A 24,758-nucleotide genomic window follows, 5' to 3' on the forward strand; every position below is an offset into this window, starting at 1 on the left:
ATGTGTAGATATTTGCACATTTTATACATTTTACTCCTGAAAGTTATACAGCAGCCAAAGAAAGTATTTAGAGCACAAACTAAGTGGATCCAATCTACCCCTCGTCTGTCTGTAAATGGCTAAAAATGGTGAACCAGGCGTTGCCCTATGAGAAACTCATTTTTGAACACAGGGGTTGTCCTAATAGAGTCAATAAGGTGTGGGATGCATGGTGCTTTTCTACTCTTACCACCACTTGAGAGATTTGATAAATACACTAGGTAATAGAAAAATAAAAGTGTTGAACTCCGCGCTAAGGGATATATATATTGGGTAGGTGAGTAGGCTGCAGCCTCCCAGAAATATAGTCAGACACTATATAAAATATGAAATTCAAGGTATGGGAATGGCACTGTCTACTGGAAAATGTGTAAATAATTTGACAGGTGTGTACAAAGAATGTACAAAGATAAATAAATAAATATCTAAACTACACAAAGATAAGTAAATATCACAAAATAAGCTAAAATATGATGTGACAGTGAGTAAAAGGTGCAAACCTTATGATATATTTTAAAAAATACAATATATAAAGTGACTAGGTGCATACAAAGAATATAAATATAAATGGGTCCAATAAAGAGCAATGTGTAAATTAAATGACAATTTTTAGATAGATAAGGTGACCAGTGCAAATAATTGATGAGATCCAAAATAAAGTGACTCAGTGACAGCAAAAAAAAAAAAAACTGTGCTGCATATATCTGGTGTATCAAAAATAATAAATATAAGTAAAATGAACTAAGTGACAAAAACTGGTGGTCCAATAAAGTGACAAAGTGGCGTAATTAGTCCATATAAGTGAGAGAATTCTTCATATAAAAAAAAAAAAACGGGAAGCAACCCCGTGGTGGGTGGTAGGTGAGGTGCTCGTGACCCCTAAGGCAGGTAGCCCACTCACCGGAAATACCCACCCCGCACAGGGGTAAAGGGCCCTGTTCCTCTCCGGGGGTCCTGGGATAGGGGTATATCAGGAGTGCCCAGTAGGGCTCCGGAATGGTTCCTATAGGAATGCCCAGGTCTCAGGGCAAATTGTCCAGAAAAGAGCGTTACTCACCAAGCCAACCTCTGCCTCTCTTGTAGAACATACCCGCGCCGCTGGAGATGAGCGTGGACTGGCCCTTCTCCTGTGAGTCCTTTCAGCCGCTGGAGAGAAGACAGGGTGGCAGGGCTCGCTTCATCAGGCTGTTGGGGATCTGGGCTGACTGTCCAGCATCCCTGGGGTATACAAGTGAAGACTGTAGTCCCATCCACTACAACAGGAACTCCATCCTTTTGTATGTTGAGGACAGGCGAATATTACCCGCCGGACCTGGTTGGGGGTCTGCTGTAGAGAGGAGGGATCGCCTACCTTCTCCTCCTGGTATTCCTGCGGGGTAGGTTGGGGATCTTGACCCACCATCCCTGTAGGTCTGGTGCAGAGACCGCGGTCCCATCTTCACCATTGGGGTCAGGGCTGCTGTCTCCCTGTGGTTGGGGAATGAAGATGGCTTCCTCTTCTCCCATACCTTTATCCAGTGGCTGGACAGACGCATTCCTCCATCCAAGCTCGTCCCGTGCAGGTGAGCAAAGAACACTACCACTGTGCCATATTGTCGATTCTTCTGGATATTCCCAGGCAAGGGGAGCCCAGCCCTGGCGCTGAGCAGAGTCTAGCAACCGTCTGTAGGCGATCACCAGCTCCCCTTCCTAAATGGCCAGAAACTCAATATCTTACAGTGCCCAGAGCACTTCCGAGATGTTCAGAATCCTCTCTCTCTCTAATCCATAATTTCCTCTAACCGCCACTGCAAATCGCTCCCAAAGTTAGGGTCCCCTGACAGCTTCCCGTACAACAGTCCATGGCCGCCGTAGCCAAAGCCTTCCTTGGGCTGTCATCCACTATCCAAGGGCATGTTTGGGATACATGCCACCGGAGGGCTCTATAGCTCTCTTCCAACCGCATCTCTGCCCAGACCAGCCTGCTTAACTTAGCTGTCTGCTTCTTGTGCGGTGTATCTCCCAAAAACAGCTCCAGCAATCTATACTGCGACCAGTACCTTTTCTGAATGGAGGGGAGTATCTTTCCCTGGTGGCGCTGCTCATGGGCTAGCGTTTCCTTCCAGAGATCGAAGCGCACCGATTAATGCCATCCTAGCAGGACCTGGGATGACACTGGTGCCCTGTGCTGAATCTGCATCTCTCGCAACCTCCTTACGAATTCCTCTTCCATGGCGACGCTGCACGGGTGTTCGCTCACTCAATGTTACCAGTGTCTCTGAGCTGCTTCTTCTCACACATACTAAGGCAGGTTTTTTCAGAATTCCTCCAGGACGTTTGGACCACACTTTTTCAACCCATACTCTCATTCCATTTTCGTCCATCCATCCTTTCTCATGAACATGTACAACTCCTTGTGGAATCACTTCTTTTGGAAATGTTTTCCTTTTGAAAATTAACATGGGCAACGATTTGGTGCCGTCTGCACAGCAGGACAACACAACCGTGTAATGGGTTCCCTCATTTCCTGAGGTTTTCACGGTTATGGTTTTGGCACCTTTCAGATCAACAGTCTTATTAGATGGTACATCAAAGATTAGTGGCACTTCATCTATATTCTCAATCTAGCCAATTTCAAAACCATTTTTCTTCCTGGCATCAATTACAAATTTATGGACAGAATCTTAAATTCATATTCTTTTGGCATTTTTTGCGCAATTCTAGTTTTGGTGTGCAGGCCAGATCGCTTCATAAATCTGTAGCACCACGACGGTGATCCAGTAAAATCCTGAATGCCTTTCTCTACAGCAATGCGTTTGGCTTCATATATTATCATTTTTGTAGAGAGACTGAGAAGCCATTCCGGTGACCTGTGATCCATTCTCTCATGTCCACATCTAACTGTGGCCACTTTGCAGAATGCCTACGAAAAGTGTGCTTACTTTTATCTGCTTTTTGCAGCTGATCCTCCTGTTACCTCCACTCTCTTATCATTGTTTCAGTTGGAAGTGGCCCAAAACGTCTATCCGCTGCTCTGTTTCCATGCTCTTTAGCAGATTTTACTACCTCCAGTTTAAAAGGTATTTTATATGATAGCCTTTTCTGCTTTATCATCCTTGTGCGGTATGTAGAATGAGGTGGTGGTATTTTTCTGCTGGCGGGTACTGCTGGCTGGTACTGCTGTCAGGTAATGCTGGCTGATACTGCTGACTGGTATTGCTGGCTGGTACTACTTGCAGGTACTGCTGGCGAGTAATCCTGACTGGCACTGCTGGTAGCCAGGTAATACAGGTGGGTATAATGCTATGTGGGTATTTACGGTACACAGTAATTTTCTTGTAGGTCTGTGGTGTGCTGAGCCCGGGAGGAAGCACGCGGATGTAGATATGTAGAATGAGGTGGTGGTATTTTTCTGCTGGCTGGCGAGGAAGCACACGGATGCAGTATAGAGCAAAGCCGCTGCTTCCTGTGTATGGCTCCTCCTGTCACAGGGCGGAGTGCATCTGATATCACTCCGCCTGTGAGCCGGGCCTATACAGGAAGTAGCAGCACCATTCTACACTGACAGCTGAGGCGGGACACCGCACCGCGGAGACTTGGGGACACCGCAGAGAGCCGAGGATACTGCCAAGTACCAAACATGAAGGGTTTAATCAGTATTCGCTCCATAATACGCACATACATTTCCCCCCATATTTTTTCTGGGGGGGGGGTGTCGAAAAACTGGATGTTTGACTTACCGTAAAATCCTTTTCGCTTAAGCTCATTGACAGACACAGGACTCATATCTTGATATCAGTAGGGTATTGCTGCCCCCTACAGGAGTAGGACACTAGGCAGAAAAAAACTTTCTGGCTACACCTATGGGCAGTCCCAGGGGGTGTAACCCTCTCTCTTCCTGCTATAGGATGTCATTTATGTATCAAAGCATAGTCAGAGAAACCACACCAACCCAACTCAAAAAAGGGGGGCGGATACTGCGTCTGTCAATGAGCTTAAGAGAAAAGGATTTTACGGTAATTCAAAAATCCAGTTTTCTCTGTCGCTCATTGACAGACGCAGGACTCCTATCTTGATGTCAGTAGAGAAAGATCTGGGAGTTTGGAGAACGATCTGGGAGTCTTAGTAGAAGATAGACTTAACAATAGCATGCAATGTCAAGCGGCAGCTGCCAAAGCCGGCAGAATATTGGCACGCATAAGGAAGGGGATGTTTTCCAGAGACAAAGCTATAATCCTGCCCCTTTATAAAACTCTGGTCCGACCGCATCTGGAGTATTCTGTCCAGTTCTGGTCGCCAGTCCTCAGAAGGGATGTGTTGGAGTTGAATAGAGTCCAGAGAAGGGCAACTAAACTGATTAGGGGATTGGAGGACCTAGATTATGAAGAGCGCTTACAAGCACTTAATTTATTCTCTCTGGAGAAGAGACACCTGAGAGGGGACAGGATAGCAATTTATAAATACCTCAATGGTGATATCAACATAGAAAAAAAAAAAAACTATTCAGTCGCAAAGAATGTATGATGACACAAGGACAAACAATGCGATTAGAGGAGAAGCGATTTAACCTCAGACTATGCAGGGGGTTCTTTACAGTAAGGGCTACAAAACTGTGGAATTCTCTACCACAAATGGTAGTTACTGCAGGTAGTATGGCTACTTTTAAAAGACTCTTGGACGTACATCAAGGATAAAAACATTTGGGGGTATGGGAAATGAATACGTCCACGCACGTGACACAGGTTGAACTGGATGGACTATTGTCTTTATTCAACCTTAACTACTATGCAACTATGTAGTAGTGACGTCCCAAAGCAGTGCCATAATTGAGGGGTGGGACAGCAGAAAAAAACAGTCCACAAGGCTAAAACAAAGCCAAGGCAACATATGACTCATCAGAATAAGAAGATGAGACCCACCTGAAAACAAACCAAACCCCCAAGGTAGACCAAGGGTCCCCTCAAACAGCAACCTGCAAAACCTTGCGGCCAAAAGAGGCATCCGCAGATGCCAGCACATCAACCTTCTAAAACTTTGTAAAGGTATGAACAGACGACCAGGTAGCTGCCTTGCAAACCTTAAGTACAGATGCCTGATGGCAAAAAGCCCAGGAAGCACCAAGTGCCCAACTAGAGTGCGCCTTAACAGGGAAAAGAGGAACCTGACCCTTAATCGAATAAGCTTGCACCACCGTCTGCCTGATCCATCTGAAAATAGTCGCAGCCGACGCAGGCAACCCTTTTCTAGGGCCATCCGCAATCACAAAAAGCGAATCTGTCTTACGAGTCAGTAGTTGCCAGGTAGACCCTGATTGCCCGAACCACATCCAAAGTGTGCAGTGCAAATTCCTTAGGATGGATTGGCTTAGGACACAAGGAAGGCAACAGGATATCTTCATTTAAGTGAAAACCACCTTCGGCAGGAAGGACGGATCTGGACAAAGGACCACTTTATCCCTATGAACCACCAGATAGGGGGAGCGACAGAACAACGCAGCCAGTTCGGACACCCTGCGCGCAGAAGTAATAGCCACCAAGAAGGCCACCTTCTGGGATAAGGTAAGCAGGTGAATCTCCCTAATATTTGCAAAGGGAGGTTTCTGGAGAACCGACGGCACCAAATTAAGGTCCCAGGGTGGCAACGGAGGGCGCACTGGAGGTACCAGGTGCTGCACCCCCTGGATGAAATTTTGCACCAGGAAATGAGTGGCCAGTGGCCTCTGGAAGAAAATCGCCAAGGCCTAGACCTTGATAGTACTCAAAGACAGCTTCTGCTCAGCTCCCCGTTGAAGGAAGGCCAAGATCAGAGCCACCGAGTAAGAACGAGGAGGAACCACAAGGGACTCACACCACGCAATATACGACTTCCAAGTACGATGATAGATCTCCCTAGAAGTCGCTTTCCTCGCTTTAAGCAGAGTAGGAATAACTGAAGCAGACAATCCCCTGTCCTTTAGCACCTGGCTTTCAACAGCCAAGCCGTCAAAGCCAGCGACTGTAAAGCAGGATGGAGGATTGGCCCCTGAGACAGCAGATCCTCCCTGAGAGGAAGTCTCCATGGAGCGTCTGCGACTAGCCTGACCAAGTCGGCATACCAGGCCCGACGAGGCCAGTCCGGAGCAACAAGAATGACTGGAATTCCTTCCGCCTCTATCCTGCAAAGAAGTCTCGGTGGAGAGGAGGAAAGGCGTACAGTAGCTGATACTGCCCCCACAGGGCCACCAGCGCATCTGTGGCACCTGCCAGAAGATCCTGGGAGTGGGCTACAAACCTCTGCACTTTCCTGTTGATCCGGGATGCCAACAGATCCACATCTGGGGTGACCCAACAAAGGCACAGCTGGTGAAACACCTCCGGATGGAGAGACCATTCCCCTTGATCCAAGGTCTGTCGGCTGAGGAAATCCTCCTGCCAATTTTCCACGCCTGGAATGTGAACAGCGGAGAGAGCTGGAACAAAGTGATCTGCCCATCGGAGGATGCTGGCCACTTCCAAGGCCGCAAGGACACATTTGGAGCCCCCTTGGTGACTGACATAAATCACGGTCGTGGCATTGTCCGATTGATTGCGCACTGGGCGACCTCGAAGATGCTCGGTCCAATTAACCAGGCAAAGGCTGATCGCTCTCAGTTCCAATACATTTAATCGGCAACCTAGATTCTTCCAGGGACCAGATTCCCTGAGCAGAAAACCTGCCGCGAACACCTCCCCACCTGGATAGACTGGCATCCGTGGTGACAATCGTCCTGGAATGAGCATCGGCGACCGAAGCCACCATATCTGGGACTCCCTGGTCCGCTCGCTCAGCTGGATCTGATTGTCCAGGGAATCTGGATTCCTGTTCCATTTGAGAAGGATCTCCTTCTGAAGGGTCCTCGTATGAAACTGAGCGAAAGGTACCGCCCAGAAGGATGCCACCATCAGTCCCAGAACTCTCGTACAGGTCAGAAAGGACAACCATTTGCTGGACAGCAACAGCAGAGTCGCTGTCTGGAGTTTGTGGAGTTTTTCCGAAGGGAGAAAAGCCTTGGCTAAGGACGAATCCAAAGTCAGGCCCAGATAGTCCAGTCTCCTGGAGGGAACCAGGGACGACTTCTGCAGGTTCACAATCCACCCGAACTCTTCCAGAGATTTTATGGTGATCTCCAAATTTGTCATCAGAGCCAGTGGAGACTCCGCACGGAGAAGGAGGTTGTCCAGGTAGCCCAGGACCGTTGTGGCAACAGCGCCAGAACCGGAGCCAAAACCTTTGTGAAGACCCGGGGAGCAGAGGCGAATCCAAAGGGTAACGCCACAAACTGATAATGGTCGTCTCCCACTGCAAAGCGCAGAAAACGTTGGTGTCCTGCGTGAATAGGATTGTGAAGGTAGGCATCTTTGATGTCTATGGAGGCCAGAAAGTCCCCCTGATGCAGGGAGGCCACCACCGTGCGAATGGATTCCATCTTGAATTTTTGCACCCGTACGAAACAATTCAGAGACCAGGATTGGATGCACCTTGCCCTCCTTCCTGGGCACTGTTAACAGATTTGAGTAAAAGCCCTGAAAACGTTCATGGAACTGGAAATATTACTCCCTGTTGTACTAGGTCCTGTACTGCCCCCAACAGAGCCCGTAAGTGATCCGGGGACAGTCTTACATTGGTAGGGAATAACCTTACCTGTGGAACTTATCGAAACTCGATCTTGTACCCCGACTGTATAACCTTGTGAATCCATTTGTCTTTAATACGGCCGAAGTGGCCTTGTCCTCAGGTCTGGAGGAACTCGATTTTTGTTTTCCAGACCAGGGTCGCTTGGAACCCCCCCCCCGAGGGGGGCCTTGAAGGGCTTCGCCTTGTCGGCAGATCCAGAGGGACGAAAAAACTGTGCTGAAAAGGAGGGTCCCTGTCTGCGACGAGTGTCCTTACCCTTGGTAGCCTGCGGGAGAAAGGTGCTCTTGCCCCCAGTGAGACCTTTGATAATATCATCCAAGGTAGCTCCAAAAAGGCAATCCCCCTGAAAAGGGAGATGAGTTAAGGCTTTCTTTGAAGCCTGATCCGCAGACCAGCACTTAAGCCACAGCATGCGCCGGAGGACCACCACCGAAAACGACAAACGCCCCAGCATTTGAGCAGTATCCAGTGCGGCATCGCAAACAAATTGCAGCCTTTGAACCATTTGGTCCAGCAGTTCTGAAACAGCAGGGGGAAGGTGTCTCCCCTACAGGTCACTGCGTAGTAACTTAGCCCATTCCGGTAATCTTTGCGAAACCAGGGCAATGGTAAACACCGGTCTTTAGGCAAACCCCGCTAGGGAGAATATAGTGCGGGACACAGACTCCACCCTACGATCCACCAAATTCTCCCTAAAGGACAGGGAATCCTCCACCGGGATCACAGTAGCTTTATTCAGTCTGGAGACCGGCGGATCCACCGTAGGCAGCACCGTCCACTTTTTAATGAGGGACTCTTCAAAAGGGTAGCGCCTAGCAATCCGCTTAGGCATTCCAGGGGAGCATTTCGGACAGTCCCATTCTTTCTTATGTGTATCGCCAAAGCATGCAAGAAAAGGAAACCCTTTGACACCCTGGAGGGTTCGCGGGTGCCAAAAGCAACATGCACATCAGTCGCATCCTCCATCTTTAGGGTATCACGCACAGACACAATTAGTACGTCCACCAGCACCTTGTCTTGTGCGGCAGTGGAGGCAGAAAGGTCATCCTCACTATCAGAGGAGACGGGGCGCAAGGCAGTAGACCCGGAAGGGAGACCTGTGTCAGCAGTGACTGATTCAGACTCAGGCAGGGGTAGGCGGAGGGTTTTTTCTAGCACCTCGACCCTGAAAGACCACCTCCACCCAGGACACAAACGAATCCAGGACAGCCGAAAAAGTGCATCTATAGTCAGCTGGGAACCCCCGACAGGATCAGGTGGGGACACATGTTCAGCAGGGTCTATGGTACACCAGGGGAACCCTTTAGCTAAATTTGAAGAAAAAAATGTTTTTTGTTTTGTTAGGGAAAAAGGCCTGCCGCGCTACAGCCCCCCAAAGTGGTCAGGCAGCGCACCTAGAGACCCCCAGCAGAGAGAGAGAGACCCCCTAAGGCTCACCAACCCACGGCAAGATGCACCAGAAGGGCCAGAGTGTTCTTCATCTTAAAAGAATGCCTTTAGAGCGGGTCTAGGGAGGGGCTCCACCCCCATACACGCCTCAGGGCTCCCCCACAGTGATTCTAGGCACTGAAATAAGAGCTGGTGTACCAAGATGGCTGCCGCCATGCAGAGCACATGGAGGCTACAAGAAAATGGCGGCCCGCGGCGGTAAAGGGGCCCTCCCCCCCCAGGCTGACAGACGAGCGATCGGCAGTTGGGCCCTGGGAAGGCAGGTAGGAACCCCCCCGCACAAAATGTCCGTCACCGGCGGCACACCCCACCCCCACTTGCGGCCTGTTATCCAGATACATCCCCCTGTAGACATAACACATCCCAACATCCCCAGTAGTGATGGGAGGGGGTAAATAGGTGGGGGTGTGAAATGGGGTAGAGGGGAACCCGGGAAGTGAGGGTCCGACCGTCCCAAAGAGGGGCCCGCGTCCACCCCAAAACCCGACAGGAGGAAAGAGGGGAACATTTACTCACCATACCAGAACAGGCGGGCACCAAACTCCTGACAGAACCCCTAGCCACCGAAGTGGGGGGCTGTCAGCCAAATAGGAACGCTGCGACTCGGCCGCAGACTAGTCGTATGCGACCTGGCAAGATGTTTAACTTGCGGGCCAGTCCCGCCCAGTGGGACTATGTCGCGGCCGACCCAGCGCGGAGCTAGGGCCTGCACGTGCTCGTTGGCCGGCTGGGGTGACCACTGGATCTCAACATCCAGCCCGTCGCCCAGATCCGGCACAATTGCTCGTATATCTCACAGGAACAATCTGGAGAAAAAAAACGAGCTAAAAAGCTTGCCAGGACCAGAGATCCCAGCAAGGAACTTCGGTCCTTACTCCTGACTAGGCAGAAAAAAACAGACATCCTATAGCAGGAAGAGAGTGGGTATACCCCCTGGGACTGCCCATAGGTGTAGCCAGAACTTTTTTTCTGCCTAGTGTCCTACCCCTGTAGGGGGCAGCAATACCCTACTGATATCAAGATATGAGTCCTGCGTCCGTCAATGAGTGACAGAGAAAATATGGTAGGTTCTTACTCCTGAACAGGCAGAAACAAAACAGATCCTAGAGCAGGAAGTGGGAGCATACCATCTGGGACTGCCCTATAGACGTAGTTAAGCTTTGTTGACCCTTTTCCGCCTAGTGTTCTACTCTTAGGAAGAGCAGCATAACCCATCTGTCAAATGAAGATATGAAGCTGTGTCCGTCAATGAACAAAAGAGTAATATGGATTCTTCCGTAGATACAGTAAAGTGAGGGAGAGTAAATAAAGGATGTGTTTTACTGGCAAAAAAGAGCCAGATTCAGCTACATCATCAATTAACCGCTTCCCACCTGGCAACAGTACATTTACCATCGGGTGGAACAAGGACCATTTTAGGATTATGCAACTGTACATCCTTCCATTATAGCCACTCTATGTGTCCTTGGGGGCGTTCAGCGAAGCAATCTGTGGACACAGCCGATCGATCAGGGTACATGGAAAATGAAATTAGCCCTGTACCATGTGATTACAGTGACCAATCACAACGATCACAAATGTAAACATAGGCTGCTTGCTGCAGCCATTGGTCCCCCTTCTTTTCACACATAGAGCACGTGTGAGAAGGAGAGCGATCTGTGGAATGGTCTGCAAGTTTTCTGTGATTTAACTGTGAAGTTGAACTTCCAGTGACCAGTAAGAGAGAGCGATAACACCAAATTTTACACACCTGCTCCCCATTCACACCTGAGACCTTGTAACATGAACGAGTCACACGACACCGGCGAGGGAAATTGGCTAATTGGGCCCAATTTGGACACCTTCACTTAGGGGTGTAATCACTTTTGCTGCCAGCGGTTTAGACATTAATGGCCGTGTGTTGAGTTATTGCTAGGGGACAGCAAATTTACACTGTTATACAAGCTGTACACTCACTACTTTACATTGTAGCAAAGTGTAATTTCTTCAATGTTGTCACATGAAAAGGTACAATAAAATATTTACAAAAATGTGAGGGGTGTACTCACTTTTGCGAGATACTGTATGTATCCCACTTTGGACCTTGACCTGCTGGTTTGGATATTCTATTAACCCGTTCCTGAGGCTGTGTGTTCCTCTCTAAATCACTGAATGTGCCATTTGATCATTGTGGAAGCAGTGATCCATTTGATGCGGTAAGAGGCAGTGTGTTTTCACTGTGGTGGTGGCGGATGTTGATTTCACTTTCTCTGGATTACACACCGAGGTAGTCAAGTCTTTTTTCAATTAGGATAATATGGAAGTCTCTGAACTTTTTATGATATTAATTTTAAGCGCTGCATTTCTTGTCTCCATTTTGTAATTTACCAGTATTTTTGTGCCAGCTGCTGTATTGCATTTCATTTTAGAAGCGTGGGTGTGTGCCTTTTATTTTGAATAAAATTATAAGCATGCATATATTTTGTATTAAAAAATACAATTCTAATCAAATAATCCAAAAAAGAAGATATCATGTACTGCAGTACTAACAACTCAACTCTGGCTGACCTTTGAGTCATGTTTTATGTTCGCTTTATAGATATCAGGACACAGGTCTACGATATTGATGGGGAAAATCAGCAGAGTTATGTATTTCTTTAAGTAGGGACATTAATAAATTAATGTAAGTGTATAATACCTGTTCTAATGTCACTCAGTGGAATGTCCACACCTTCAGACATTTTATCTGGGGGAAAAAAAACGCACAACTATAAACCAACATCGTATAGACATTACAAATAAAATAAGAAAAAGTGCTAAACATTGAACGGCTTCTCATATCACACAGAATACATTCATCTTTTGGAACAAAGTTCCACCTGTACGTAGGGTGGAACATAACATATTTCAGCAGCTTCAGAGTGACAGCAGGTGCCCGGGGAGGATGCCCGCTGTAACTAGGGAGTAACTCTCCCCCTCTTCTCCAGTGACAGCAGGCAGGCTCAGGGCACCCACTGTCACTCTGAAACCAACGTGGCTCCACACGCCCAGCCATGTCATTCATTCACAGTCCTAGGTAATGAGCAAACTACGAAAGTCCCGACAGCCTTTGCAGCTGGTAGTTCATTTGTTCTTTTGGTCAGTGCATAGCTTCTTGCTCCTACGAGGTACAAGCTAACAGATAAACTAACAGGAGTCCTGCAAGGTACCAGCAATCTACTGATCGCTGGTTAAATGCTTTGCAGGCTCGCAAAACAAAAAAATAGCACATTTTTTTAGCTGCAAAAAACCTAGATTTTTGATTTACCGTAAAATCCTTTTTTAGAAGTTCATTGCCAGACACAGCTCCATATTCTTAACCATAGGGTTATGCTGCCCCCTACAGGAGTAGGACACTAGACAGGAAAAAAAAAACAAAAACTTTACCATGTCTATGGGGCAGTCCCGAGGGCATACACCCACTCACTCTGCTATAGTATTCAGTTTTGTTGCAAGCGGTGTAAGAAGAAAAAAACCCCAACCCACTCAGAAATAGAGGGGCGGGTGCGTGTCTGTCAGTGAACTTCAGAGAAAATGATTTTATGGTAAGTCAAAAATCCAGTTTTCTCTATCGTTTATGGACTAACTAGCGATAGGGAGTGAAATAAAAGAGTATTATCAAAGAAAATTTTGTTTTTAAAAAGGAAAAAACAAAAAACTGAGACATAGGTCCCAGCTGGGAAGACCTAGACCTACTCCTGACGCTAGGCAGCATAAAACTGGAGAACAGTGCTTACTGTGTCAGGATAATGGCTGAGGGACGGCCCCCTAGAGGTGTGTCTAAGTGTGAAGTTTTTTTGTTAACCTTTCACTGCCTAGCTTACTCCTGCAGAGGGCGCCATTACCCACTCATGAAGTTATACCAACGGGCTGCGACTGTCAGAGGACGTAAGAGAAATTCAGTTTTTCTATAGTTTATGGACAGACGCAGCGCCATATTCTTCTTAACCATTGAGACGTCCCAAAGCAGTATTTGCATGAGGGGTGGGAAAAAATGCAGAAAAGAAAATAATTCCTAAAAGGCTAAACTTAGCCAACCATGTAACATGGAGCTCAACCAGGAAGAACTGGAGCTCACCTAGAAACAATAGAATTTTTGTAAGAACTTACCGTAAAATTATTTTCTCTGAGTTCTCTGACAGTCGCCGCCCACTCATACAGTCTGCACGTCTGGGTATTGGCCTTCACCACAGGAGTAAGCTAGGCAGAAGATTTTGTTAGAATACCCACAAAAACTTTGCATAGCCACACCTACAGGGGGTTGTCCCTCTGGTCAATACCCCCAGCTAGCTTCATTCCCAATTCAGTTTGGTAGCAAGCAGTATAGACATCCATGAACCCCAAAAGAGGGGTGGGGGCAGGGACTGTCAGAGGACTCAGAGATAATAATTTTACGGCAAGTTCTTACAAAAATTATATTTTCTCTTACATCCTCTGACAGTCGCCGCCCACTCCTACAGTCTGCACGTCTGGGACGTCCTAAAGCAGTGTAGATGTGAGAGGTGGGAAAACATAACCGTCAAAAAGGCAACGCAGCACCCAGGTCAGAGAAAAGAACCTTTTCTGAACCAGAAAAAGAATCACTGGGCAACAAGAAAGCTCAACAGGAGCGAAAACCCAGGAAAACCCCAACAGGAGACAGGCAAAAAACTACCCTGTCTCCTCTAAGGCACTGCCGCACTCAAAACTTTGCGGCCAAAAGAGGCTCCTGCTGATGCCAAGACATCAAGTTTGTAAAATTTTGTAAAGGTATGCACGGACGACCAGGTCGCCACTTTGCACACCCGAGTCAACGACGCCTGATGGCGGAAGGCCCAAAATGCACTAATCGCTCTGGTAGAGTGCGGTGTGACAGGCAAAAGGTGGAACCTGATTCCTAATTGAATAGGCCTGCACAATCGTCTGTCTGATCCATTTGGAAATGGTTGCCGCAGACACAGCCTACCCTTCCGAGGTCCCTCAGGAAGGACAAAAAGAAAATCCAACATTCTGAAGGATTCAGTAGACGACAGGTAAACCTTGATCGCCCGGACCACATCAAAGGAATACAAGGCAAACTCCTTAGGATGCTTAGGCTTCGCACACAGCGAAGGCAAGACAATGTCCTCGTTGAGATGGAAGTCTGAAACCACCTTCGGAAGGAAGGACTGAGGAGGTCGCAAGACCACTTTATTCCTATGAACAACCAGATAGGGGTAGCGGCAAGACATGGCCGCCAACTCAGACACTCTGCGAGCAGATGTGATCGCCACAAGAAAGGCAACTTTCCGTGACAGCACAGACAGAGGAATCTCCCGGATGTTCTCACAGGGGGGACGTTGCAAAAACGGACAGAACCAAATTCAGGTCCCAAGGGGGCAAGGGTGCCCTCCTAGGGGGAGCCAGATGACGCACCCCTTGAATAAAGGTGCGGATCAAGAAATTTGACGCCAAGGGGCGCTGAAAGAGAATGGCCAGCACAGATAACTGGTCCTTAACAGTGGTCAGCGCAAGACGCTGCTCCACCACAGTTGGCAGGAAAGCCAACACCCTCGCCACCGAAAAGGAGAGTGGATGAAACCCCTGCGACTCGCAGCAGGCGAAATAAGCCTTCCAGGTACGATAATAAATCTTACCCGAGGAGGCCTTCCTGGCCTTGAGCAAGGTAGGAATGACCGCCGACGAGAAACCTTCGTCTCTCAAGACCTGGCTTTCAACCGCCACGCCGTCAAAGCCAGTGACTGTAAAGCAGGATGGAAGATCGGACAGAAGACTGAGACAGAAGATCGTCTCTTAGTGGGAGCCGCCAGGGAGGCTTGACAACCAGTTGCATGATGTCCGCGTACCAAGACCGACGCGGCCAGCCTGGGGCCACCAGAATCACCAACCTCGGTTCTGAGACCAACCTGCAAAGGAATCTGGACAACTGAATCGGGGGAAAGGCATAGATCAGCCGATACTGATGCCAAGGCACCACCAACGCGTCCGAGGATCCCGCCAGAGGATCGCGTGTTCCGTGTCACGAACCTTCCCACCTTGTTGTTGACGAGACGCAAACAGATCCACGTCCGGGGATTCCCACCGCGCACACAGCATCTGAAACACCTCTGGGTGGAGGGACCATTCCCCTCGGTCCAGGGTCTGGCGACTCAGATAGTCTGCCTGCCAGTTCTCCACACCTGGAATGTGAACTGCCGAAATCGCCGGGACCTGCGTCTCAGCCCAGGACAGAATCTCGGCCACTTCCTTGGCCGCCCGGGCACTCCTGGTGCCCCCTTGGTGATTGATGTAAGCCACCGCAGTTGCGTTGTCTGTCTGGACACGCACTGGGCAGCCCTGAAGTCGATCCAACCAACGGAGCAAACAGAGCTTGATTGCCCGCAGTTCCAAGATATTTATCGGCAGGGAGGATTCCCCCTTCCGACCAAGTGCCCTGGGCACATAACTTGCCCAGAACTCCACCCCAGCCCGACAGGCTGGTGTCCATGGTGACCACAGTCCATAGCAACGGGCGAAAAGACTTGCCTTCCTTCAGAGCCGGAGACTGGAGCCACCACAGGAGATCCGATCTTACTTGGGGGCTCAAGGAAATCCTCCTTTCCAAAGACTGAGGATGTCTGTCCCATCGGACCAGAATGCCCGCTTGAAGAGATCTCGTGTGAAACTGTGCAAATGGGATTGCCTCGAAAGCCGACACTATCAAGCCCAGGGACCGCATACAGGTCCGAAGCAAGGAGAACTCGTTGTCCCTGATGAACCTGACCTCGTCTTGCAGAATTCGGAGCTTGTCCTCCGGAAGAAAGACCTTCGCCTGAGCGGAGTCCAGAATCATCCCCAGGTAAGGGAGGCGAACAGAAGGGGACAAAGTCGACTTCTGAAAACTGATGGTCCACCTGAACTCCTGGAGCGTCTGAACCGTGATTGACAGATCGCGCAACAGAGTGGTACTGGAGCTCGACCTTAAAGCGGAGTTCCAGCCATTCACTCACCTGTCCAACGGTCCAGCGATGCGGCCGCCCGAAGCCTCGATCCTCTCCCTCGGCGCCGGCATCTCTGCTGTGGGCACACGGCTGTGATAGTTTACGGCTTCACAGCCGGGTACCCACTGCGCATGCGCGAGTCGCGCTGCGCGTCTTGATTGGCCGGCAATCTTCTGGGACCTCTGACGTGTCCCAGAAGATTGCAGGGAGGGAGGGGGAGAGGAGAACTTCCGTTCAGAGCGCCGCGGCGCTCCGAACGGAAGTGGGAGCGGGTACCTGTCAAAACTAGGTACCCGCTCCCCCCCCCCAAAAAAAATGACATGCCAAATGTGGCATGTCAGGGGGTCAGGACTCCCTAAAGCGGAAGTTCCACTTTTGGGTGGAACTTCCGCTTTAATAGGAGATCGTCCAGGTAACCGAGGATGGCAATCCTCTGTACCCGAAACAAGGCTAGAACAGGCACCAACACTTTGGTAAAAACCCTTGGAGCCGAAGCGAGGCCGAAAGGCAACGCCACAAACTGATAGTGCTCCTCCGCTATTGCGAATCGGAGGTACCTCTGATGACCCTTTGTAAATAGGGATGTGTAGATACGCATCCTTGAGGTCGATGGAAGCCAGGAATTCCCCTGGACTCAGGAATGCCACCACCGACCGGAGGGACTCCATTCGGAACTTCTGAACCCGCACAAAGCGGTTTAGAAACTTTAAGTCCAGAATCGGACGCACCTTGCCCTCCTTTCTTGGCACTGTGAACAGATTCGAGTAAAAACCCCAGAAACCTGTCCCGCTGTGGAAACTGGACCACCACCCCTTGGGCGAGGAGATCCTGAACCGCCCGATGGAGATCTCGGAAACGATCGGGGGTTAAATGAAGATTTGAGGGAAAGAATCTGTCTGCGGGACGAGTTCGAAACTCGATCTTGTACCCTGAACGAATGAGTTCCCAAGGCTCGGGAAAACCACGGAGACGTCCCCCCACAAGTGAAAACGGTGAGGGCGCCCCTTCAGGACAAGGCGGACTGAGCCGCTGTGCCAGTGTGGGCGGCTTTTGACTTGCCTGCCCAAGGCTTCTTCTGGCCACTAGGGGCCTTGAAGGACTTACCTTTGTCTTGCGCCTTGAAGGCACGAAAGGAACCCTGGTTAGGTTTAAAGGAGGGACCCCGCCTGCACCGGGGTGATTTTCCACTGGACACCTGGGGCAAAAGAGTGCTCTTGCCCCCAGTGAGCACCTTGACCAGTTTATCCAGAGAGTCCCCAAAAAGACGACTCCCCGCATAAGGGATGTCAGACACGGTCTTCTTGGAAGACTGGTCGGCCGACCAGCTTTTTAAACAAACGATGCAACATTTTGCAACTGCGACTGCTGAAAGTCGTGCGTATAAAGGGGCCTCATCTAAGGCCACGTCACACTGGTACAGAACGGCCAGGCCCATATGATCCACCATCTTCAGAGCAGCAGGAGAGGCGGAGTCAGCAATTAGAGTGCGCTTAAGCGCCTTGGCCCACTCCACAACAGCCTGAGAGACCATTACCGAAGCGAACACTGGTTTCAGCAAGGAACCCGCTACCAGATAGATGTGGCGGGAAAGTGTTTCCACCCGCCTATCCGCCGGGTCTTTAAACACTGGAGAATCCTCCACGGGCATTAAAGTGGCTTTATTTAATCTTGATCCGCAAAGGGATAACGGGACTGAAATCTCTTTGGCACCACAAAATTATGTTTTATACGGCGCCATTGTTCATTCACGGTTTCGTGAAACTCTACGGGACAAGGAAAAACCTGACCCGATTTTTGGGCTTTGCGGATCCCAAAGGAAGACCGCTTACCCGACAGGTGGGGCTCATCAATCAAATTTAAAGTGTCCTTAACAGAGCTAATAGCGCGGACACCGCAGCGCGGTCCCGTGCTGATCCCGAGGAGGAATCTTCCTCTTCCGCATCCAACTGAGAGGACTGAGACCCCTCAGGGGGTACGCTGTCCGTGGCAACCAAATCTGGCTCTGAATCAGAAGACAGAGGGCATAGGCCTTTTCTTAGAAGCCCGGTCAGACATCAACAAATCCACTTTTGACGCTAAAATTGCAAGTGTAGCAGTAAGTGAGACTATAGCAGAGGATTCAGGAGCACCTGAACCCTCCACCAGATCTGGGGGGAATTTGCTATCCTGGGACTCCATAATAGCAATCTCAATTTAAATGACGCTGGCCCTTTAAATCGGCGATTCCCGCGGTCCCCACGGCAAATGCACCGCAAATGAAGAGCAAGTCCTGTGCTACAGGAAACTGAAAAAAAATGAATGCTAGCAGGAATGCAGGCCAGGAAATACAGTAAAAGCCCTCCACAGTGTGCTATACTTGCCCCACGCTGCTGAACGATCTGAAGGGAAGAAAGAGGAAGTGACCTCATGCCCCTAGAGGCAAAGAACAGCCCTGAGGCACAAAAAAATGGTTGCCAATACAAGTCTATGGGAAAAGCTCTGGGAAAATGGCCGCTGTCCACACAAGGACATTTGCCCACACTAAAGATCGGCGCCAAAAGCATAATAGAAAATGGCTGCTGCCCTCACTATGAGGCCAAACAGCCTGCCCACACCTAAAATGGCAGCCACGCGGTTTAGCGCCAAAAGCGTCCCCCACACACCATGTACTGTACCCCAATTAGTTGCACAAGCACCTCAGGGACATAGGAGACCCCTGCAACCCCCCATACAGCGGTGGAACCGCCACAGCGCCCCCGCAGGGACCGGGAAGGGACACACAGGGACCGCACCTACAGACATGAGGGGGACATCACAGAACCCATACCGAACTGCCATCCCCATAACAGAGGGCCCACATACACACCGCAACAGACATGTCAGAGACAGAGGGGTATCATGGTACTCACCGGTCCAGCGAAAACGTGGGCACCGCTCTGCGACAGGAAGCCTCCACCCTGAGTGGGGATGCCGTCAGCCGAAGGGGATGCTAGCAACACGCGGGCGTACCGCAGTTGAGACATCCCGGCGAAGATAGCAACTTCGCAGGCTCGACCCTGAGGTCAGGGACATAGTCGTTTGCGAGGCCTGGGCGTACCAATAACCTGCCAACGCTCAATGGCAGGCTGGGATTCCGTAAGGCTCTAGAATAACTAGTGCGATTCCCAGCTCCGCAAACGCTGTAGTCTTTCGAAGTCCGACTAAGCGCAGGAACAAATAAAAAGCTATCTTTTAAAAAGAAAAAAATACTTTTCTAGAGAGAAAACATAAAAAGAAGAAAAGCTGAGACTGCAGCCCCAGCCAGGGAAAAGCCATCCTACTCCTAAGCTAGGCAGCAGCAAACTGAATTGGGAATGAAGCTAGCTGGGGGTATTGACCAGAGGGACAGCCCCCTGTAGGTGTGTCTATTCAAAGTTTTTGTGGTTATTCTAACAAAATCTTCTGCCTAGCTTACTCCTGTGGAGAAGGCCAATACCCAGGCGTGCAGACTATATGAGTGGGTGGCGACTGTCAGAGGACGCAAGAGAAAACATACCCCTTCAAAGAGAGACATTTTTTTCTTTATTTTAAACAGCAACCTGCAAAACCTTGCGGCCAAAAGAAGCATCCGAGGATATAGAATTTTGTGAACGTGTGCACAGACGACCAACTTGCTGCCTTGCAAACTTGTATTACTATCGCCTAAGGGCGAAAAGCCCAAGAGGCACTCAGTGCCCTAGCAGAATGCGCCTTCACAGGGAAAGGTGGAACCTGACACTTAAGTGAATACGCCTGTACCATCTGGATATGGTCCCAGCAGACGCAGCCAATTACTTCTGAGGACCTTCCGTGAGAACAAAAAGAGTGACTTCCTGAAGACTCAGAACCGCCATGTAAACCCTAATCGCCTGAACCACATCCAAAGAACGCAAGGCAATTTCACTGGGATGCTTGGGCTTAAGACAAAGTGAAGGCAGCACAATGTCTTATTTATTTATTTTCAGGTACTTGTATAGCGCTGTCAATTTACGCAGCACTTTACATATACATTGCACATTCGCATCAGTTCCTGCCCTCAAGGAGCTTACAATCTAAGGTCCCTAACTCACATACATACACAGTAGGGCCAATTTATTTATTTTTTATACAGGATCCAATTAACCTACCAGCATGTCTTTGGAGTGTGGGAGGAAACCAGAGTGCCCGGAGGAAACCCACACAGGCACAGGGAGAACATGCAAACTCCAGGCAGGTAGTGTCGTGGTTGGGATTCGAACCAGCGACCCTCTTGCTGCTAGGTGAATGTGCTAACCACTGCACCACTGTGCCGTCTTCATTCAAATGGAAATCAGAAACCCCCTTAGGAAGAAACGATTGATTAGGTTGAAGTACCACTTTATCGCTGTGGACCACCTGATAAGGTGAACGGCAGGGCAGTGCCGCCAATTCAGACACTCTGCGAGCAGAGATAATGGCCACCAAAAAAAGGCTACCTTCTGTGACAGTGAAGGCAGAGGAATCTCCCTAATGGCTTTAAAAGGGAGGTTTTTGAAGAACAGACAGTACCAAGTTAAGGTCCCACGGAAGTAACGGGGACCATATCGGAGGAGCAATATGGGGAACTCATTGAATAAAAGTGCAAATCAAGGAATGCGTAGCTAAAGGGCATTGGAAAAACTCTGCCAAGCCAACACCTGGCCTTTAATAGCCCTCTTTGGAGAAAAGCCAAAATCTTGGCCACTGAAAAGGAGCGTGGATGCACCTTAAGCGATTCACACCATGAGATGTACGATTGGCACGTACGATGATAACCTTTCTGGAGGTAGATTTTCGAGCCTTCAACAGTGTAAGAATCACTAAGTCAGAAAGACCCCTATCCTTAAATTCACTGGCTTTCAACAGCCACCCTGTTAAAGCCAACGACTGTAAGCAGGATGGAAGATTGGCCCTTGAGACAGCAGATCTTCCCTGAGAGGAAGTCTCAAAGGAGCATTGAGGACCAACCTTACCAGATCTGCGTACCAAGACCAGCGAGGTCAGTCTGGGGCCACCAGAATGAGCGGGAATCCTTTCCACCTCTATTCCGTGCAGAGGCCTCGGCAGAAGTTTCAGTGGAGGAAGCGCATAGATCAGCTGATACTGACCCAAAGGAGCCACAAGTGAGTCTGTGGCGTCGGCCAGAGGATCCCAAGGCCTGGCTACAAACCTCTGTACCTTCTCTTTGAGCCAAGAAACGAATAGGTCTACATCGGGTGTTCCCCACCGGAGACACAGCAGGTGAAACACCTCCGGGTGCAGGGACCATTCCCCCTGATCCAACACCTGACGACTCAAATAGTCCTGTTGTGATGTGTAGAAAAAGTGCGCTGGAAAAAATAGAGAAGCTGCAACCTTAGAAAAATGAGATGCATAATGAATGGTGTATATCAGGTGCGCTAATCTAATGACTAATATCTAATATCCAATGATATATTATCAATGATAAAAATTGATGATAAATAAACAAGTGAAACACGAATTGGAGAACAAATATAAACAAGATCAAAAACTAAACAGTTTATAATATGTGCTCAACAAAATTGAACAGAAGGTGAGCAATAATACAGTTGGGTACAATGGTGAATTTCAGAAAATAAAGTCCATAAATATAAAAAGTCCATGTGAATCCAACATGCAAGTGATAAGCCTTCAAGGTGCAAAACTCAACACAATGAATGGGTGCAGCGAAGACCTCCACCATGGATGAATAAGCCCCTTACCAGATAGGATAATACAAGGGCGTGTGTATTATCAGATCCAATGATGTGGTATAGCCCAAAGAAATTAGGAAAGCCCCAGATATTCCTCTCTAGTCAGGAGAGGACAGGTCAGCCTCTTACCAGAAGATTCATGTGTCTGAGCAAGGAAAGCCCACCTGTATAGGATGCCCCCTCCGTTCTCTTGGGATCCTTGGGTCTATGGTAATCTGGTTGGTGTATATGATCTCCCCAGTATAAAATGAAAAAAACCGCCAATAGTGTAAAATCGTCACAATTAAAAATAAAGGTATCACACTTACAATCAGACTGGTAACCATGCGGAAAGCGGTAATGAATACCAGGAATATCAACTTGAGAGCCGCGGCTGCCTGCAGCGTGGTCCGCGGCTATGGATCGTCTTTTGAAAACGCCCACTAACAGGGTGAAACGCGTTGACGTATTTCCGGCGTGGAGCCACGTAACGTCACTTCCGGACGGGCTTCCTGGTTTCGGTGGAACGCACGCTAACAGCGGAGTTCCTGTTTGTTACATCGCTTGCTTATGCACTTTATCTTGTAAGTACAACTTAATCAGTGGGGAATAAACATACATTTGGAACATATTACACTATCAGCTCCTTTCTTTCATCCGCATATATCGGGGTAACCCATATTTGTCTGAACGGAGGGATTCGAATTCTGGATGAACCATTGGAGCACGGATGTCACAGTCTCATTATACCTAAAATACGCTGAACCATCCACAGTGTGGTGAGTAGGGGACCTGGAGGGTCACTCGTTGAGCACTCAATTCACCTGGATGGATATGCACTTGAGCACCTTTATCCACTTGCACTGAAGGGATCAAGATTTGCACTAAAGCACTTTTATAATTTATTAAGAGACTTTTTATAATTAATAACACCATTGTATTTATATGATTATATATATTTTTTGTTTTTATATCTGTTGCTAGCGCTGTTTTAATATAAATTTACACATATGGATCGTGATGTTACGGCGCTCCTCTCTGACGCGTTTCCTCCTACAACGGACATCAACTGAGACAGGAGATGGCACGCAACGTCACTTCCGCCCTTATATCGAAAGCTCCAAGAAAGACTTCCGGTGTCCACAAAGCAAGTACCGCTAAATGGTGAATTCGATTTGGGATAAAAACAACAAATCGGCGAATCGGATATACAAATATACTAGATTCTTATATTTAAAAGCAGTCCAGTAAATTTGATAATGCCAATATGTCCTAAAAAAGAAATGTATTAGGGCATTACTAGTTCGACATCCAGAAGTAAATCTTCTTAATGTACCACCAATATTAATGCATATATAGATAATATAAACATATTAAAACCTATTAACATGGGGTTGGATAAATATTCATATATAAACCTATATATTTTAAAATTTATCTTTTAGAATATGAATATTTATCCAACCCCATGTTAATAGGTTTTAATATGTTTAGATTATGTATGTATGTAGTCAGCCTGCCAGTTCTCCACCCTGGGTATATGCACGGTGGAGAGGGCTGGAAACAAAAACGGCCATGGTATTGTCTGATTGAATCCGAACTGGACAACCCTGCAGACGATTTGTCCAGTGACTCAAGCAAAGCTTTTCGCTCTGAGTTCCAGAATATTGATCCGAAGTCTCAACTCTTTCAGAGTCCAGGTCCCTTGGACACACAGCTTTCCAAGTACCCCCACCCAGCCGGACAGCCTGGCATCCATGGTTACCACGGTCCAATACAATGGAAGGAAGGAGCCACTAGTGAAGAGCACTTCTTGCGTTTTGACTCAACCAAATCAGATTGTCCAAAAATTTTGGATCCTTCTTCCACTTGACAAGAATACCCCTTTGCAGAGGTCTCATGTGAAACTGAGCAAACGGAACTGCCCGAAGGTAGACACCATCAGGCCTAGAGCTTGCATGCAAGTCCGCAAAGAGGACAGAGTGCTGGATAAAAGCAACCGAATCGCCCTCTGCAACTTTTGTAGCTTTTCCTGGGGGAAGAATCACCCTCGCAGAGACTTTGTCCAGTCAGTCCCAGATGAACCAATTTGGAGGCTGGGACGAGAGCAGATTTTCTGAAATTGATGGTCCAACCGAACTTTAGCAGGGTCCGTACAGTGATTAACAGATTTCCCACCAGAACTGAGTGGGAGCCTGCTCTTAAGAGGAGATCGCCCAGGTATCCTAGTACTGCAATCCCCAGCTGTCACAGTAATGCCAATACCGGAGCCACCACATTGGTGAAGACCTTGGGGGCGAAGGCGAGACCAAAGGGTAACGCCACAAATTTATAATGTTCATCTCCTACAGCGAAGCCAAGAAAACGCTGGTGTACAGAGTAAATAGGGATGTGCATATATGCATCCTCAATATCGATAGAAGCCAAAAAGTCCCCTTGGTGGAGGAACTATTGATCGACCGATATTGTTTTTTTTCCACCGATACCTATATTTTGGTCATCGGATATCAGTATCGGCCGATATTGGCTGTTATTTTCGGACATTTAATTTTTTTTTTTAACATCTACAGGTACTGTGGTGGAGGGATCTGGGGGTCTAAAAGACCCCAAACCCCTCCTCTGCACTTAAAAGCATTCCAAAAGCCAAGTTTGGCTGTTTTGAATGCTGTACGTTTTTTTAATTCAGCGCCGCCAGTACCCAGAAGTGTTGTCCCCTCCCGCTCCTCGGAATAACAGCCGAGCGGCTTCTCAGCCGCATCGGCTGTCATTACAAGACAGCCGACTGTCAGCTATGGACACTGGTACCGGGATGATGCCTCTAGCTGCAGGCATCACCCCGGTACATGCACTTTCCTGAAATATCGGCCATATCGGTAAATCAAAAGGCCGATTCCAATATATTGGAGAAAGTGCATATCGGCCCTCAATATATCGGCTTTGCCAATAATCGGTCGATCACTAGTAGGAACACCAC

The 24,758-nt window shown here is 48.5% G+C and overlaps 1 protein-coding gene across 5 annotated transcripts in view; it reads right to left on the minus strand.

Annotated features, from left to right (window-relative positions):
* LOC309562497 (catenin delta-1-like) overlaps positions 1 to 24,758 on the minus strand; it is a 707,773-nt gene that overhangs the window by 115,194 nt on the left and 567,821 nt on the right. For 3 of the 5 annotated variants that reach the window (XM_082266728.1, XM_082266727.1, XM_082266731.1), the window contains one exon: positions 11,798 to 11,845. The exons of the other annotated variants lie outside the window; for them this stretch is intronic. In XM_082266728.1, coding sequence (XP_082122854.1) covers positions 11,798 to 11,845 — 48 coding nt within the window. The remainder of the gene's footprint in view (positions 1 to 11,797; positions 11,846 to 24,758) is intronic. 5 annotated transcript variants of the gene reach the window in all.

The sequence above is a fragment of the Pelophylax lessonae genome (assembly GCF_965119305.1).
Source record: "Pelophylax lessonae genome assembly, chromosome: 9".
NCBI classification, from domain to species: domain Eukaryota; kingdom Metazoa; phylum Chordata; class Amphibia; order Anura; family Ranidae; genus Pelophylax; species Pelophylax lessonae.